The 17,913-nt window shown below is 41.2% G+C and overlaps 1 protein-coding gene across 4 annotated transcripts in view; it reads left to right on the top strand.

Annotated features, from left to right (window-relative positions):
• Positions 1–17,541, top strand: part of ntrk3b (neurotrophic tyrosine kinase, receptor, type 3b) — a 157,887-nt gene extending 140,346 nt beyond the window's left edge. For 3 of the 4 annotated variants that reach the window (XM_076077991.1, XM_076077989.1, XM_076077988.1), the window contains 2 exons: positions 9,892–10,050; positions 15,622–17,541. In XM_076077991.1, coding sequence (XP_075934106.1) covers positions 9,892–10,050; positions 15,622–15,807 — 345 coding nt within the window. In that variant the 3' untranslated portion in view covers positions 15,808–17,541. Of the gene's footprint in view, positions 1–4,563; positions 4,573–9,891; positions 10,051–15,621 lie in introns of all 4 variants that reach the window. The other variant, XM_076077990.1, reaches the window with a different exon arrangement.
• Positions 17,542–17,913: the final 372 nt, after the last annotated feature.

Here is a 17,913-nt window from a genome sequence, read left to right as displayed (position 1 = left end):
CCATAACATCCTGGTATCATTTACATTAGCAGAGATGAAATGTTGTCTTCTTTTCGGCTGATGTTGTGTTAATGTTCCCTGCTCCTCTACATTATCAAAAGCAGCTTGCATAAGAGCCTTGAACTTCTTTTCGAAGTCTGTGGAACACGGTGACTACTATTCATATCTAAGGAGTTGATAAACATAACCCTCTCCGAGACGTACATTTAGATTAGATTTAGCTTTAGAGTTCCTTGGGGTATTTTGGCATTTCTCTCCCTCCTTACATATGCATCTAATTACATAGAAAAAAATACTTTTCCATTACATATTGATTGCTATGGCAATATGCAGTATTTAAAAAAATTAAATGGGGGAAAAAGTGAGAGTCCAGTTAACAGATATATTTTATTTTATTTATTTATCTTTGCTAAGCCCACCCAAGGATGTCAACTAGCATTGCACTTTAGTGCAGTTGAAAAACAAGTCGGTTCTAATTCCTTCCCCTCTGCAGATGACTGCAGGTGTACTGGGCAGCTCCCACTATCTCTGTGGAACAATGAGAGCTCAGGTGGGCCCCTCTGGACAAATAAAGGGCACGACTGTGTGTTTCCTTGTTTTATCCCAAACAATAGTTCATTTAATTGTCTTAAGACAAAGTCACGGCTGATTTAGCTGGCAGATACCTACTGCTCCGTTTAACGATTAAATGGTTCAGCAGATTGTTGTTGTCTGAACAATTATACGCTTAATATAGTGTGTAGGTGGGGTGAGTTCAAAAAACGGAAAAAGAGTAGCTGCAGGTTATAACAGAATTTACAGGGAAACAAGAAACTGTGTGAGCTGGGGTTTCTAATATATTCGTGTGTGTCTGTTATATCTTAGAACAAGTGTCTGTTAGCGAAAGATAAAGTATATTAACAAGAGAGTGTCAGGTAGGTGTACGCACCTACTACTGAAGGGACCCGGCTTCAATCCCGGACTGCAGTGCGCTACACAGTCGTATTCATAAGTGGGAAGCCAGTGAGGGATCACGTCCTTGACACTACACCAGAGACTCATGCTGGTTGCTCAGGGTGTCTGTGAAGAGGGGAGGTGGACCTCCAAGCACATTAAACTCAGCAGCTGGTGACTCCATGTGTATTTACAATCCGCCCTCGCAGTAACAATGGGGTTAGCAGTAAAAAGGACCGCAGTGTGATAAAAGGGGAATATGCAGCAAGATACAAAGAAAAATGTTTTTCCAGTCAAACGTTGCTTCCCTCCATCAAACTCAGTGGTGAATTTATTTAGGAAAGTTGATATGGTTGAATCATTTATTGAATAATATACTGATTCAGCACACACACACACACACACACACACACACACACACACACACACACACACTGCAGTGAGGAATACTTCTTGCAAATCTGTATGTTGGATTTGGCAGTAACCACAAAAAAAGTTAGCAAAAAAAAAAAGACAAGTGTCAGTTTGAATTTAGGGTGGTGTGTATAAATGTATGTGTGTGGCATGCCTTTTGTGAAGCTGCTGTTTGGTGCGTTGTGATAGCATCACTGCCCGCCTACACAGAGGAATATTGACAGAGCCCAGAGATAAGGAGCTCCTAACACTATTGGACACTTTCCCTGTGTTGAGTGATTATAAATAGCAGCGCCCTGCCAAGAACACAATCCTTCCATCGCTGACTAGTCGCATTGACGCTTGTTGCCCTCTGGGACTCCCGGGACGCTATGCAGCGGGAGGGAACAACCTCAAGAAAGAGATGAATATTGTCCTAAATCACATCCATCTGTCATATCCTCCTGCCCTGAATGCGCTTCTGTGTTGTTTCAAAAGAGACAACGGCAGAACCTGCACAGCCCGCCGGCAGCGGTGGCGCCTTCCGTATGGGTGGTCTATACCACTGACTCACGATATATCAGGTATTGTTTTCCTGAGTTCAGGGAGTGAGGCACTGAATTATGCATTTTTAGAAAGGTAAATGACAGTGAATGCTCAAAAGATCCCTATGAATTAAAGTAGGAAACGTAAAATAGTGTTATTTTTTTCAACAAATGTTTCAGGAACAGCATTTAGGGGACAAATGGAGCGGAGCTCACGTAGGGGCTCTGTCAATCTGCAGGCCTTTGCAAATATCATTATTTGATACATTATTTTCACACAAGGTAGTGGCAGCTGTTTTGTCTTTCATGTCTTCTTTAATACAGAGCAGAGTTACTAGTATGCACTGCAGTAAATGTGATGGCCCTTGACAGCTAATTTCCATCTGTCATTTCTTCCTATAATACCCAGTATCATTTGTACAATATTCATTGGTTATGTTGAATCCAAAGTCCAAAAAAGCAGCTCTCTGATTTAATAAACTAATTGCATTTTCGTAATTTGTGTTGAATTCAATTCCTTGCGGCATGAAAAAGAAGATCTACAAAAGTTTTTTTCAGTTTGGCTTTCTGGAAGCTGCTTGTAAACTGTCATGTTAGACCCTGGTTCTTCCAGATAAGGAGAGAAATGGCTTCAAAACAACTCATTACAGACAAATTATAAACAGTGACATATAGTTTCCTGTCAGAGGATAAGATGTAGAGGCTTCCAGTGTCTACTTATTTTCTTGAGAATATTAAAAATGATCCCAGACTTCTCTCCAGAGGCTTGCTTGCAGCCTGAGGGTTTTCATTTAGCAATGGCAGGGTTTTGTTCTTCAATTCAATCAGTGTAGCATTCTCTGAATGTAAAGGAGGATGCTGTTGAGGAACAGAAAGCATGTGTCCAGACAATTTAGGTAAAGGATGACAACAACAATTACAATCATAACACTTGGCTAAGATTACAAAAATAGTTTTGAAGCCACAATCTGCATTTTAGAAGCAGACTAATCAAACACTGTAACAATGTTATAATCTAATGACTCAGTTTCAAGGACTTGGTGTTCTTTGTGACTCTGCCAGGAAGCCTCCGCTTACCTGCACTGCTTTGCTTTGAAGAAAAATGGTCCCCGGGTTTCTTCTGTTCCAAGGATCAAACAGACACTCCTCTGCTGCATTATTTATCAAGCACAAGCTCCTCAAAACTGTATGCGGCTTGGTGCTAATGAGTACACAGGCCATATTTATTACTGCTGCATGAAGGGATGAAAAAACTCTGTTCTTCCCAAATGGGCCTTGTTTTTTCTTTGCCAAGCACTCCTGTCTTACGTGATCACAAGCTCATTGAGAAGTACATTTTTAGAAATGAAGGAGGTGCTGCGGTTGACCTCAGAGGAAGTCTAGCATAAATACTGTATTTCTTGTATTGCTGCGTTCTTTAGAGCTAGTTCAACATTTAAGGAAATGTGCTTAGTAGCTTTCTTGTCAAGACTGATGCCCCTCTCATGTCTCTCGAGTAAATATGAAGCTCCTGCCAGCAGCTAGTTAACTTAGCTTAGCATAAAGACTGGAAGCAGGGGTAAACAGCTAGCCTTGCTCTGTTTAAAGGAAACAAAATCTGCTTACCAGCACATCTAAAGCTCCCAAATTAACACGTTACATGTTGTTTGTTCAATCCATACAATTACAAGAGTGTGACATTTTTAACAATTTGTGCATGTTCGTGCTCTGATGTTAGCATTTAGGCTGTGCCTAATTAGGCCACAGCCTCATGTAGCTGGTAGCATGGCTGTAGACTCTTTGGGCTCTTTTTCAACAATCAATAGCGCAGCCTCTAAAGTGCATGGCGCAAGTGGATTTGGAACTTGTCCGACTCCAGTTTCGCTAGTTTTACGGCGCATAATCTGAGCGCTAAGTAACGCTCCCATTCCTTTAAATAGCCAGGTGCTCCTCCAACTGCTGCATTGCTTTTTAAATGGCAGATTTGGCAAATTGGAGAAGCGAGTTTTCTGCTGAGGAAACCGATCTACTCGTGAAAACACGCTACCTACACAACATGGGCGCTGGGTGTGAACATGACAGGTGCGTCAGTCTGAAACTAGCAACAGTTGCGCCGGGTGCCGCCTGGCGCCGGTTAGAAGATAGGGCCCTTTGTCTTGTTATTCATTTAGCAACAAATTCAATCCATGCAGACGGCCCTCCTATGCATGTAGTCACAATTAAACAGAACCAAAGGGCTGGACTGCTAGTCATTTTTGTATTTAGACAGCAGCTACAAAGTCAGCAGCAACACTAAGGAGCTATCTATCTATATTGTATTGCACAAGTCGGTCTGGAGAGTTAAATACTATAAATGTGAAATAGCATGGTCGCAAATGGTGTGTGTTTGTTTGTTTTTGTCTGTGTGTGTGTGTGTGTGTGTATGTGTATGTGTTTTGAACACCTTCAGAAACTTTCACCACCCACTGGCATACTGCGGCCAGAGTAGATACCACTTTATCTGCACTTGGCAGCGCCGCAGCAGGTAGAAACCTAATGGACATCATAGCCTCTAAAAGTGAACTTGTGTTGGCCGCTGTTTGAGCTGGGAGAGCAGAGATAGCAGTGGGGTTAGAGCAGGGAGAGAGAGTGTGTCTAGATGGTTATCGGGGCCCTATAAAATGTCTGTGGCCTCCCAGGGCTCCCTGCAGGCCGCGGAGCGCCCAGCGAAGAGCCCAACTGGGCCAGTAATCTATCCCCTTGCCATGCTGCTGTGCTCTCCACACCGTTAATCCAATCACTCCCCTGCCACGGTGGGACAGGCAGAGCACTAATCCAGTTTGCACAGCAACAAAAAAAAAAAAAGCCCCAGACTCATTCCTCACTCCCCACAGAGCATTGCCAGCTTCACGATGTGACATTGAGTGAGAAAGATGAGAATAATTACTGGGGCAATTATTTTATTTTTATTATGTGTTCAGCCTTTTTTTTTCTTTCTTTTCCCCTATGTTCCAAGCTAATTGCCATGGCCTTGTGACAAAAACCCAAGGTGATAGCATGCAATCATTTGGGAAGCAGAGAGTCAGCCAGTTTTAATGCCCCTCGCCACGGCAGCAGCGGTTGAATCATTAGTATGCATCTGATGAGGTTTAGCCTTGCGTGCAATGGGCTGGGTGGACCTCAGATAAGTCATTTAGACTAACAGGAACTTAATTAATTTCGTTTAATCTTTATAAAGCTCCACAGGGGGACAGATTGGTATACAGCCCCTCACCAACTCCTACACCTTACTTTCGGCCCACCCAGCTAGGCTCGGCCCAGAGGTTTTACACAAACGGGGGCGACTGGTCTCGGCATCAATATTGGCTTAATGTTATGTACAATACTAAAGCAATTCAGGTCTAATGAGACCAGGTGGAGTATAAGTCAATGTTCATTTGGCCATTAGCTTGCAGTGGAAGCCTGGTATAAGATGAACGAGAAGGAAAACTGCTGCAAACCCTCCTCGTCGCCACAAAATGAATTCTGGGACTGACAATAAATACTGTTTGTGTAAGATGCAGAGAAAAGGAAGCTTACTCGAAGCACCTCTCACTTTTATGTTTTTCTTAATTACCATTGCATCTGTCCAACCACTGATGGAAGAGACCAACAGCTTTAATTGCCTTCTAGGGTGGTGGTGGATCATAGTTAGTCTGGGACTCATTGCTTAGCCAGAGAGTGAGCATGCAGGCAGGAGTTCCAAAAATGTGGAGGTAAAGGACGTTTCTGTCTTTGAGATTCTGCTAACACCTCTGGTGCCTTTGGGCAAGTTACAGAGAAGCAGAATTCTGACTGGAAGATCCAGGGAAAACGACACAAAAGTGTTCTCTCCTCACATTACTACCCCGAGACAGACTGAGATGCAGCTGAGCAGAGCGCTTAACTCCTGGTGGGATTACTAGAAGGTTGTACTCGGTGGCTCTGATCAGCACATGTGTGTAAATGTATTAATGTGAAGCCAAATGGAGCTGAAAAGTAAGTGTACTCTGGACATTAAGTGTGAGAAAATAAAACATATTGCGCTGAGTAAAACGATTCAACATATCTACATTTTGCTGTCATAACAAATATGATTTAGAAACCCAAAGTCCACTTATTGTCATATAAGTTTCAGCTCTATTTTTGTGATCACATTTTTAGTTTTCAGTGGGGCAAGAATGGAAGTGTAACGATGGCCACATATGTCTTGCTGAAACACTTCTAAGACCAAAAGTTGGACCTGCTGGAGGTTAATGGAGTGTGCTTTTGATCTCTTGTCAGCATGTAGGTGTTGTCGCAGAAAACGGTCTCTAATGGTCTTGTTGACCTTCAGGCCATGTGTAGAAATGTCGATTTGTGGTAAATGTAAGGAAGGCACGCAGCCTTGTGATATGACTGTGCAGTAAACACTCTACACTACACACAGTTATTGACTTCTTTAAAATACTAAAAACGAGGTTACGCTGAGGAGCTCCAAGGGCCAATATACCACAAAATACCTAGAACCATAGTGTAGATCCAGTATCGAGAGGATCAAAAGAACCTTAGAGATGTGTAAGCCTCTATTCATCCCTTTTGTCAAGGAAATGTCTCAGGTTTATGAAGGAGTGGTCACCATATGCCCTACAATAGAAAAAAAAAAGTTTTGTATTAGATGGGTGGTGGGAAGGAGTGCTGAATAAAGATGGTTAAGTGGATGTCAGCTCCTTAGTGTTTGTTTGTATTTAATTACAAATAGACAACCAAGGATAATTCCCACACATCAAATTCCCCTCTGCAATACCTCTTGATTATTTTATCAAGATATTTGTCATGGTACACACATACATAATGAAGAGGAATCTTCATATGTTTTTTAATGGGAATATGGATCTGTCAGATCAATTTGAGGAGTGGCTATATGGTTTGCATATTTAATCCTAAGTGTGTCACGCAGTATGGGACTTGCTCAGGTCTGGTCTTGGTCTTGACTTGGTCTCGATACACTCTGTTCTTGGACATGACTTGGTCTCAGTTTAGGTGGTCTTGACTACAACACTGCATGCAATAGTCGGGGTGGATTTGCTCTCATAACAGGGCAGGTGGGGGCGGGTAACAAAAAAATGCTGACCTGTGCGTCACTATTAGCCACCGTTAGCTACTGGTCATACCATAACTGGTTGTACACTGTAGCAGCAAACCCCCTGAGTGTTTTGAGTTAGTACCTTATGTTGATTATGAATTGAGCAGTTCTTTTATAAAAGGAAGATTGAGTTGACAGTAGCTGACTGACTAGGCTAATGCTAGTTTGCAAATATAGTATGACCCTATTAGCTAGATTGAAGAGTACAACAGGGAATAGATGGAATATGAGCGACACACTTGATCAAAATGCTGATTAATGATGTAAAATTGGAAGGATTTTACATCCCAAAAAAGTAATGTTCGGTAAATGACCAAATAACATTGGCTATGTTAGCGTAATCGAATATGCCTCACTCATTCAAAACTAATGCACACACAGTTTAACACGTATATAGGTAAAAGATAGTCAAAGCTAAATGTACAAAATATTGTCAGTTAAATGTAGTATCATTTGGCTTTTTTTTGGTTATATTTCAAAGCTATGCTACAGTTTGTTATGCTACAATTATTTTCTGTTACACTGTTTGCTTTTATCAACCGATTTACACATTAAAACAAAGTTTCCTCAGTTTTAAAATTTTGCAACCGGGTTTCATAAATCACTACTTTGAAACTAGCAAATAGTTTCGGAGAACTTAAAAAACACATAAACTTAGTAATGGATGTACGAATAACTGCGCGACCCGTTCCAGGACTTCAGAGAAGGTTATAGGCCTGGACGAAGGACAAGAAAAAGGCAAACAAACAGGCCTCGTACTCAGCAACTAAATTTGATGAAGTGTACAAACTAGAGGACGTTCTCTCTAAATGCCCAGGAAGGAGCAGCCTCTTGGCAGAATGACAAATCTCATGTTTCTTTAAAACATCCAGACGATTCATCTGCTGCATCGAGCTCACACGCAGAGATTGTGTTTGACTTTCAAAGGAAATGTGCGATGAGCGAGCTACGGAACTAGGAGGTAATTAGTAAGACTTGAGTTGATTTTTTATTTTATTTTTCCAAATGCCACACAATGCTCACAGCTGAAGGCACACACAGATGTTGGAGCTGGTGAATAGAGTTGGGAGAAGAGTATATTATGATTAAATGAATGTGATTGTGTTGTAATCCAGAGGAGCAGAGCGGAGGAACCATGTGAGGGTGAATACAGCCACAGTAAGACGTTGTCCTAATGATGATTTCAGCGCTTATGGTGTGTGTTTTTGATTTAATTTGTTGTCCTTAAGTACGCAAAATGAGCTGAGAAAGATAGATGGCTGCATGAATGGATGGTTGCGTAGATGGATCAGCGAATGCATGGATGGGTGGGTGGTTGTGATGGTGGATGGATGATGGCTGTCTGATATGCTGCAGGAGCGCTTCCACTAAGTTAGAGATAAAAACCCTTAAAGGCGCTTAAAAATCCATCTTGTTGTGATCATGACAAAAATGTCAAGATCACAACAGCAAAAGTAAAAAAAAAAAACTGAACCAGATAAGGAAAACTAAATGACATCAAAAATAACATGGAAGGAACTTTTGCTATTTATTTCCAGTGTTATAAAACAACACGTTGACACCCATGATTGAGTAGGATTGTTTCTGTGTGGTCCGACAGTATATTGCTCTTTTTTCCCTATTTCTGACTTATGAAATGGGATCACCATCAAATTTCGTGGGTATGGAATGTAAAATTGATCTAAAATATTTCAATATAAAAAGTTGCCTAAAGTTCCACTTACTCGATTGTTTTTTCCATTGGCTTTAAACTGCATCTCATGGTCTTCCTCAGTAGATCAAGTTTGCTCAGTTACTCAGTTTTCATTGAGGCATTACACAGTTAAAAAAGTTAGCAACTGGAACTTGCATTTAGGTTTCTTTGGGAAATGATTTTCAATCATCAACTTTCCAGACATCATGTTGTAGACATTCAAACACTTCTCTGTAGATGGAGAGAAATCCCAGCAGCAGTTAAGCAATGCTGAAACAACAGTGGCTCCAACAAGCATCACATCAAATCACACCAGCATGTTAATAACACTATCCGTCAATAGTGTACTTGGACTCCTGAGCTCCGCCATCATCAATGTAATTAATACTGCCCGAGCATTCTGAGCTGAAACCTGCAATACTTTGCCTCTCATTGCCACATCAGTCTTGTCCAGCTCATTAAAGCACAGTCACCGACATGAATGGGAAATAGATTTTAAAACAATGCCTGCTAATGGAAGCTGAGAGCGAGGATGATTAATGAATGATTGTTTAATAGATTAATACCCAGCCACATTGGATTTACAGCATGGGAGACTTTGCGTCGGGTTTTGCAGGTTTAAAGACATCAAAGAGCTTACAGTTGATATCTCCCCTGTCTCAGCGGGCACCTGGCTTCATGCAAACCTTCATATGAATGGGGGGGGGGGGTTACATGTGCATATGTAGAGTTTTAAACACTCACATTTTCAGCCATATGAACTTCTTTGCTATGAGGATCCATATGAGAATGCATTCAGCAGTTTTCTGGTTGAAACCGATTTATTTAAAACACTGATTACAACACATACAATCCCACGCTTTGAGTCTCATCCTCTGCTTAGTGCCAGTACTCCTGCAGAGAACGCATTGCAGATTGTAATTTTTCAACAAGAACAAAGGGGCAGTTCAATATCGTAACCTTAGGAATTTCGCAATTCAATACATACAGAGCAGGTGGCAGATAAGTCGGCGTTTTCCCGTATTGCATCAGTGTCTACATCCAAGTGCACAGCAAGACATTCATGAGATGTTAAGCTCGTCGTATCAGCCACATGCAAGGACAGTTAATCCCCCGGCGCCTGGGAGTTGTGTTAATGATTGAATGTTCTAATCTGTTTTCATAGCGATAACATTTCATATGCAATAAAGATCTCCTCTCCTTTCTTTTTTTTCTCCTCTCCTCAGGTTGGAGGACATACCATGCTACCTATTCGCTGGATGCCCCCGGAGAGCATCATGTACAGGAAGTTCTCCACGGAAAGCGACGTCTGGAGCTTTGGAGTCATCTTGTGGGAGATCTTTACCTATGGGAAGCAGCCTTGGTTTCAGCTGGGTAACAACGAGGTACAAAGAGCCAGTAGCATTTAGATAAACCTTCACAAGAAACAGCACACACACACATATATATATATATATATATATATATATATATATTAACAAAGGCTGCACTGCTGGCCATCATGCCCGCATTGAACTTTACAGCTCCAGGTTATCTCAAGGTAAATGTTGAAGTCCCCTTCTGCATTTCAAATCACCAAATGCTGTATATTAATTGAGTTGTTTTCTAAGTAGGAATTAAATAGCTGGCCTTCCTTCTTATAGCAGATTTAAATGAACACTGCCATTCTGGATCTTAATCTACTGCCTCGTGTTGTTTCTTTCCTCTCTCTGAGACTACAGCGCGAGCCCAACGAGGTGATAAATTGATGCCGCTTTGCCATCAGACAAGATGCCGCATTACATAACACCCATCATTGGCTTGGTTTTTCATTGGAGGCTCTGCTTTGAATCAATAAAATTCAATTAGGATTACTTTCGTAAAGCGACCATATTGAGAAAATGAAATTGACCTAAAAGACTAACCTGGCATGCAATGCACTTATATGTATTTCAATTGAAACATCAATATGTTCTTCTTTTCTGAGCATCTTGAGCTGAGAGATTTTTGAGATACTCTGAAACACTCAGCTGATTAAACTACACTACCGAAACCTTATGACAATGTAAATAGATGAGCACTGTATTATGTGATAGCCCAAAAAATGAAAATCCACAAGATATTTCTATATTGTAATTTTGTCTTCAGGTAGTGTTAGAATGCAATATTGTACCTATTATTCAGTTATTCAGATTTGTCCAACACATTGCACAATGATACATTACAGCAGTAATTAGAAGTGGGTACCAGTGACAATGATAAATGATATTAGGTAACGTGGGTTTCAAACAGGCCTCATTCTCCACTCGGCTCTATAGGCTCTAGAAAAAAACCAGACATCACAAACTGCCATGCTGCCAAACATTGTTCAAACCCACACAAGTTTATGTTACATTCTTGAGGAGATTGCAAAGTTTCCAAAGAAACCAAATGCGTCAGGCTGAATTTGGGAGAAATGTGTATAAAATTATGCACAATTTGTTTGAATGGTGCAGACATAGGAAAAAACAAAACACATGGGTTGTTGGGTTGAGTGCATTTTTCATTCAGTGTAAACACCACAAGTTCAATGAGAAGCTGGATACTGCCAGGCAGTGAGAAATAAGTTGTTTTCAACAACTCTAAAGCTACTTTAGATGAAATAAAGGGGGGCAACATATGTAAGCATTTTGCTGATATATCTCTGCTACCAGAGGTCAAGGATGGTCAACTTTGTCTATTCAGCAGTGACCCTGCAGCCTGGCCTCCTTATCTGTCCATCCGAGTTGCTTGATAAGTTGCGGGACTGGAATCGTGCTACATGTATCACCAGCTCTATGATCACTGGTGGAATCATAGACAAAATATAATCATTATTTTAACTTTCTACTACAAAAAGCACCGTCATTTGCTTCTTATTAGAGCCGCAGTGTGTAAAGCCTGGCCACATTCTCCAAACAGATAGAGGTTAGCGTTTCACCTCTACTACTGTGTCAATACAATCTAAGTTTACAGATATCAGCTATTAAAAGGAAAACAAAGCTAACGTCTATATAATATTAGTGTTAGCATGCTCGTATCAGTAGATATATCTGCAGTACAATAGATATCTTTGAAAAAAAGCAGCAACACTGTATCCTCTTAATTTTCTGTTCATAATTTTACTTCACTTTTTAAAATGTTTTGAACTAAAATCCTGGTCTGATCTTACACATTGCACCTTTAAACACTGTTTTTAAATCAATCGCCATGTCCAAAGCCCAACACTTTTTCATAAAGTGGTCATATTCCCCTCTCTCCTCCACAAGTGTTCATAAGACCTCTCCTCAGAGCAATGTGGGCGTGTCCATACATCAGCCCTCCCTTCAGTTGGTTTAGTGCAGAGGTAGCCAACTCGGTGCCAGCGGGCACCCTGTCGCCCGCAGGGACCACGTGAGTCGCCCGCAAGACATGTTCTAAAAATAGCAATAGTCATTATGGAGCTCCGTCTAAAATTGTAGTTGCTGTTCTTTTTTAATCAAAAACGCTTGCAGAGAGTTAAGAGAGTTGGGTACCCGGAGGCGCACGGCGGACAGCCAGGACGAGGCTGCTGCACCGCACTAGGTTTTCAGGTTCTGAATGGCGGGCGCATCCCGTTGGTGCCAGACGCGCGCCGCGAGCGCACCCCGTCGTCAGGTCCGTAATTCCTCGGAACAGGCCGCGGGGCAACAACTCAGGGGTGGTGGGGGTAGAGGCGAAGCAACGCAATCCGACCGAAAAGGCCCAGACTAGAGGTTTGAACGCGGGCGCCCGAAGACGCTCACGCGCCTCGGAGGGCTGGATCCCCCGCTCGGCTATAGACGAGACTGGTTACTAGTTTCTTCGTTGAGAAAAAGGTACCATTGGAAAAGCTGGTGTCGGTGACTACAGACGGGGCTCCCGCGATGACGGGCCGGCATGCAGGCTTCATTGCGCAATGCAAAGGTGACCCAGACTTCGCAAAATGTCTACATTACCACTGGATCATTCACCAGCAGGCGCTATGTGCAAAAGTAACCGGCTTTAATCATGTGATGATACAAAAATATTAGAGATGCGATACCTCTGACTTTCAAATGTTGAAACAGATTAACAGAAATAAAAGTTGCATGTTTAAATATGTATGTGTAGCTATACCATCATTGTTGTGGAAATCATTATTAATAATTATTGTGAGGAATAATTAACTGACATGTGATCAAACAGTCTCTTCACATATATTATTATTATTATTAAGGTGATCTGTGCAACTTTGTTATTCAGGAAGTTTGTATCAAATAAGTAGCCCTTCGTCCTACTCGGTACCCTTGAAGTAGCTCTCAGTTTAAAAAAGGTTGGTGACCCCTAGTTTAGTGCTATCTGTAAGCGCACTACAACTGCACAATTAGTACCACTAGTTTGATGACATCTCATTCCCAGCACAGAGGTCTAATCAGGCAGGGTAATTGAGAGCACCTGTGTGGGAGTACAGGGCTTTTCATTTTCTAAATAACCGGTAACTCCAACTGTCAAAAAAAGCGGAGTAACAATTACAATGAATGCAATACCTCTGAAATGTAGTGAAGTAGATAGAAGGTACAACTACCTAAAAAGTACAGTACTTGAGTAAATGCCCTATATTTTACAGATGGCTGCTGTAAAAGTTATACATTGATATGTTGCTTTACCACCTGTCAGCCAACCTTGAAAGTACAGAGTTTATCCAACAGACACCACTCATCACATCGTATTAGATAGTGTAGCGGACTGCTTTGCGGACATACTTTACACAGATGAGGACAAAACAGGACCTGAAGTTAAGTGAGATCGCCGTTTAACGTCTAAGTTGATCACTTAAAGGGGAACTCCTTTGCTACAATTTTCTACGATTACAATTTTGCACAGCAAAGTCTGTTTCCAGGTGTTGGGGAGTACTAGTAACTACTGCATGTGAAAAAAGGTTGTATAAAGCCGCTTCTTGTGTAGTATGTTGTAATAAAACACACCCAAACTTCCAACCAAACTATCAGAAGTTGAGTTGCATTGTGGGTAACATACCTCTTGACAAGGCTGGAGAATGTGTGGAGTTAAAAAATATATTTTTTTGAACTGTCCATCACAAGTAAAGGAAATGCAGGGAATTCCTCTGCTGCCATGATATAAAACAGCAACTTCGTTAGTAGTTAGTGAATTTATCGAAACATTTCCGTAGGCTTGATTCTCAGTCATTCATGATTACTCCCAGGATCATTTTCTAACAATGCGTTAGGCCAGATGCTGTTGTCATGACCAGTGCGGCCTTTAATACTGTCTGTTAGTAATGTTTGGGGTCTGGGAATTTATGCAAAGAAGCTCCATATGTCTTTGCAGCATTTGATGCTCTACCCCCTCAGTCTAAGTCTCAAGGCAGTCTGTCTGCCAGGCGTCTCATCCTTTGGTGACAAGACATGAGAGAAAGAATGTAACAATAGAGAGAAAGCAGTGCTTTACCTTGGTAAACAGATGCAACAGGTGGAACAAAATAACAGGGTTTTCCCAGTTGGTTGTTGTAATATCCTGTATTGGCACTCTTGAGTAAAAACCACAATGAAATCGTATTTATTTATACACAGATTAGATTTTGTCATACATTCTTGCAGGGAAATTAGACTTCAGATAGCAGTAGATCGTCAAAGGCTTTGTTCTGACACCGTGTTGTGCTGCTACTGTAGCTTGCAAGAGCATGAAATTGCATGACACCATAATATCAAAACGTATGGTAATTATTCTACGCCTTAAACATGGAAAAGAACATAATGTTTCAGCTTGTTTTAGTTTGGAGCGTAAAGAAATTGAATGTGGTTACAATGCTAAAAGAAAAAAAACACTTTTCTTTGTGCAGTTTTTCAGTGCAGCCACAGTCATTACCCACAAATAGATCCCTATCCATATTAGGGTGCTTTCAAACCTGTAGTTCAGTTCATTTGGTTCGGACCGAGAGGATAAATCATACATTGCTTCGGTTTAGATCTGGTCTGGTTCCTGTTCGCATTGAGTTTTTACAAGGGCACCAAGAGGAGTAAACACCAAGTGCACTTTAATGCTTCTGATGTGTATATTTATGTGCTTTGGTGTCACAAACAGCTCACGAAAAAAATAAGGGATTACAAGCATTATTTGTATTATTAGACTACCAATTGACATTTGCATTTCATGGCTATTGGCTAACAGGTAGAGGACAGGACTGTGCAAAAGCTCCTTTGCATGCTCTCAGATGACTGGTGCGAAAATACATGCGCTTGTAATGCGTATACGTCTTGATGTGCATGAATAGGGTACATACATGGTCTTATACCGATCAATTATAAGACAGCTTCCTGGACATATTCCACAATCAGCAGATGAATGTATTAGTAGATGAGCTCTCGAAATCATGCTGAAATCACATATTTGCTGACAGACGAACCAAACTAGACTCCTCCTAGAAGCAGTTCTAGACTCACCTTTTCAAGCAGTCTTGATCGGTTGCTGGTCCTCACCAGGGTTTGATTGACAGCTTTCATATTTGCCCAAAGGAACCGTTCTAACCGGGCAAACAGACCTCAGTTTGTTTTGACCGAATCAATAAGGTTAGGTGTGAAAGCACCCTTAAGCTAGTAGTCTGGAGTTGACACAAAAAATGAAGTCAAATTGTCGCGACGGCAATGAGTCATCTAACTAATTACAGCACAAGTCCAACAAAGAAATGATCAATACCCGTTTAAGCAACAGCTCAAACATCCTTCCCCAAAGGTAGTCAGTATTGTTATTTTTGTGCTGTGGCACAAATATCTTGTTTCCCCTTTAAAATTGGACAAATTTAAGAGTGAAAGCAGACTGTTTATTTCTTTCATCTCAGTTTCATTAGTTCAAACCTCAGAGGACAGTCTGCTCAGTGTCACCTTTTTCTCATTATGGCCAAACCAAAGCAATCAGTGAGTGAAAATCGTCTGTCTCACTTCACTGCCCTGTCTCCTCTGCAGGTTATTGAGTGCATAACCCAGGGCCGGGTTCTGGACAGGCCACGGATTTGTCCTAAAGAGGTGTACGACATCATGCTGGGCTGCTGGCAGAGGGAACCGCAGCAGCGACTGAACATTAAGGACATTCAGAAGGTCCTGTTCGCCATGGGGAAAGCCACGCCGGTCTACCTGGACATCCTGGGCTAGCAGCGGCCCGGGGTGGCCCCGTTCCTCGCCAGACGAACAGAGACATACAGATAGACGGACCCACGCGAATCCAGGAATAACCAAACCAACCTACTCCACTGTCGAAAAACACCTACAATGTTTGGGAAGGACTTAAGTGCCTGCAACACTTTTGGATATAGTGGATATAACATATTCAAAAAAAAACACGCACTTTTACATTTTGTTTACTTGCATATAAGATGTACAGGTTTGAAGAAGACTTTTTTTTTTTTTTTTTTTTCAAAACTGCAAAAATATACAAAAATGGAGTCAAAAAGGGAAGTAAAGTGGACTGACATTAGGAAAATGACCACAGTTTGATTATATTATGGAGAGAACACATCAGAGTTAAAATCTATCCTGGGTTTGGTTTTATGAATATATATAGAAATATTACATATATTTTATATTTATTTCTTTTTGTCAAGATGTTGAAGGGGTCTGCCATTTGTGTTGCGAAGGGCTCGGCCCTGTTTAAAGACGTCACCAACAAACTATTGGCAGGGACTTGACAATGGTAGCCTTACTTGCGCTCTGATTGGCCGGCACTGAGCTCTTAATGGGAACTCTGCTTCTGCGGAATAACACTGGATGGTTGAAATTAGAGGAGCGCGCTGTAGAGGACCTACCCAATCAGACAACCGAAAAATCTATTTTAATTTAAAAAAAAAAAAAAAAAAAATGTACATATTGTAAACTTCTGTGTCAAAATTATGTTAACTTATTTTTTGGGGTGTTATTTTGGTTCCTTTTCTGACTGTGATCTGGGTGGCTAAAGTATAAAACTATGGTATTTGTTTTCATCCTAATCTAGAGGAGGTTTTCTCTTGGGAATCACCTGTATCAGTGCTGGTAAGTTGTCTTATGTGGTGAAGGTGAACAACGGTGAATACAGTTCGAAAAGTCAGCTGGCACCGAATCACAGCGACTGTGGAGAATGGGGGACGCCATCAACACAACACTTTTCCAAAGAGGTGATGAAGCCTCATATTCACTTTCCAGCTCATTTGCTTTTTTATGGCAAGAATAATGCGTTGCTGCGTAATGTCTTACACCACACCCCTCAAACATGTACACGCGCTTTGAGAAACATTCGGGAACATTTTCGTGTGAAACTGCTTTTCCACTCTCAAGAAAACATTTTTGTAAGGGGAAATAAGAATCATTTGTTAGATGCAAGTGTGTGCCTCGCATACACAGCCTAAGAAAATCAAAGGAATAGTGAGATATTTTGGAAAATGCGCTTATTCCCTTCCAGGTGAGAGTAAGTTGAGGAGATAGAAAACACTCTCGTATCTGTCAGATCCATGGGAAGCTGCAGCCAGGAGACAGTTAGCTTAGCTTAGCTTAGGCAGATGCAGACTGGAAACAGGGAAATAGCCTCGCTCTATCTAAAGGAAACTAAATCAACCGACTAGCACCTCTAAAGCTAACCTAACACTGTTAGCCAAGCTAACCGGCTGTCGGACGCAGCTTCATATTTACTGTACAGACACAAGAGGGGTATTGATCTTCTCACCTGACACTCAAGAAAGCAAATGAGAGCATTTCCCCAAATGTCAAACTGTTACCATAAGGATCCTGTCACTTCACAAGCCGAGAAAAGAAACGCGACGGCTTCTTCCCTCGCATTCCGTTTAGCACAACACAATAAAAACAACCTAATTTTACTGTTCTGATTTGTTTTCATCAACTGTACATGACTCACAGCATTTATTTTCTTCCTCGCACTCGAGGCCTTTGCATGTTTAGCAATGATGAGGTTTCGCACCCGTCTATTGCTTTGATAAAAACCTCTTCTGCTCCAACCAGAGAGGGAGCCACTGAAGCAGGTAGATACTTGTGTTCATTTGTGGATGGTACATCAAAAATAATAATCACTGAAGTGGATCAGCTAACTGTTTGGTATTTCTCGTTCCATATTTTGATTATTGCAGTATTTAGAGGGCTGGAAATCATGAAGAGTTTTGTTCCAAAAATATTGCAGAAAAAACATGATCCCCAAAAAGCTTAACAGCAAATAAAGAGAGAACTAAAACCAAATGAAATTACTTTTCATTACTCGTTCGTAATTAAGTGCTCAAA

The sequence above is a fragment of the Anarhichas minor genome, unplaced genomic scaffold (genome assembly GCF_050575085.1).
Source record: "Anarhichas minor isolate MPS153535 unplaced genomic scaffold, ASM5057508v1 ptg000062l, whole genome shotgun sequence".
Taxonomy (NCBI): Eukaryota; Metazoa; Chordata; class Actinopteri; order Perciformes; family Anarhichadidae; genus Anarhichas; species Anarhichas minor.
This window is presented reverse-complemented; position numbering and strand designations above follow the sequence as displayed.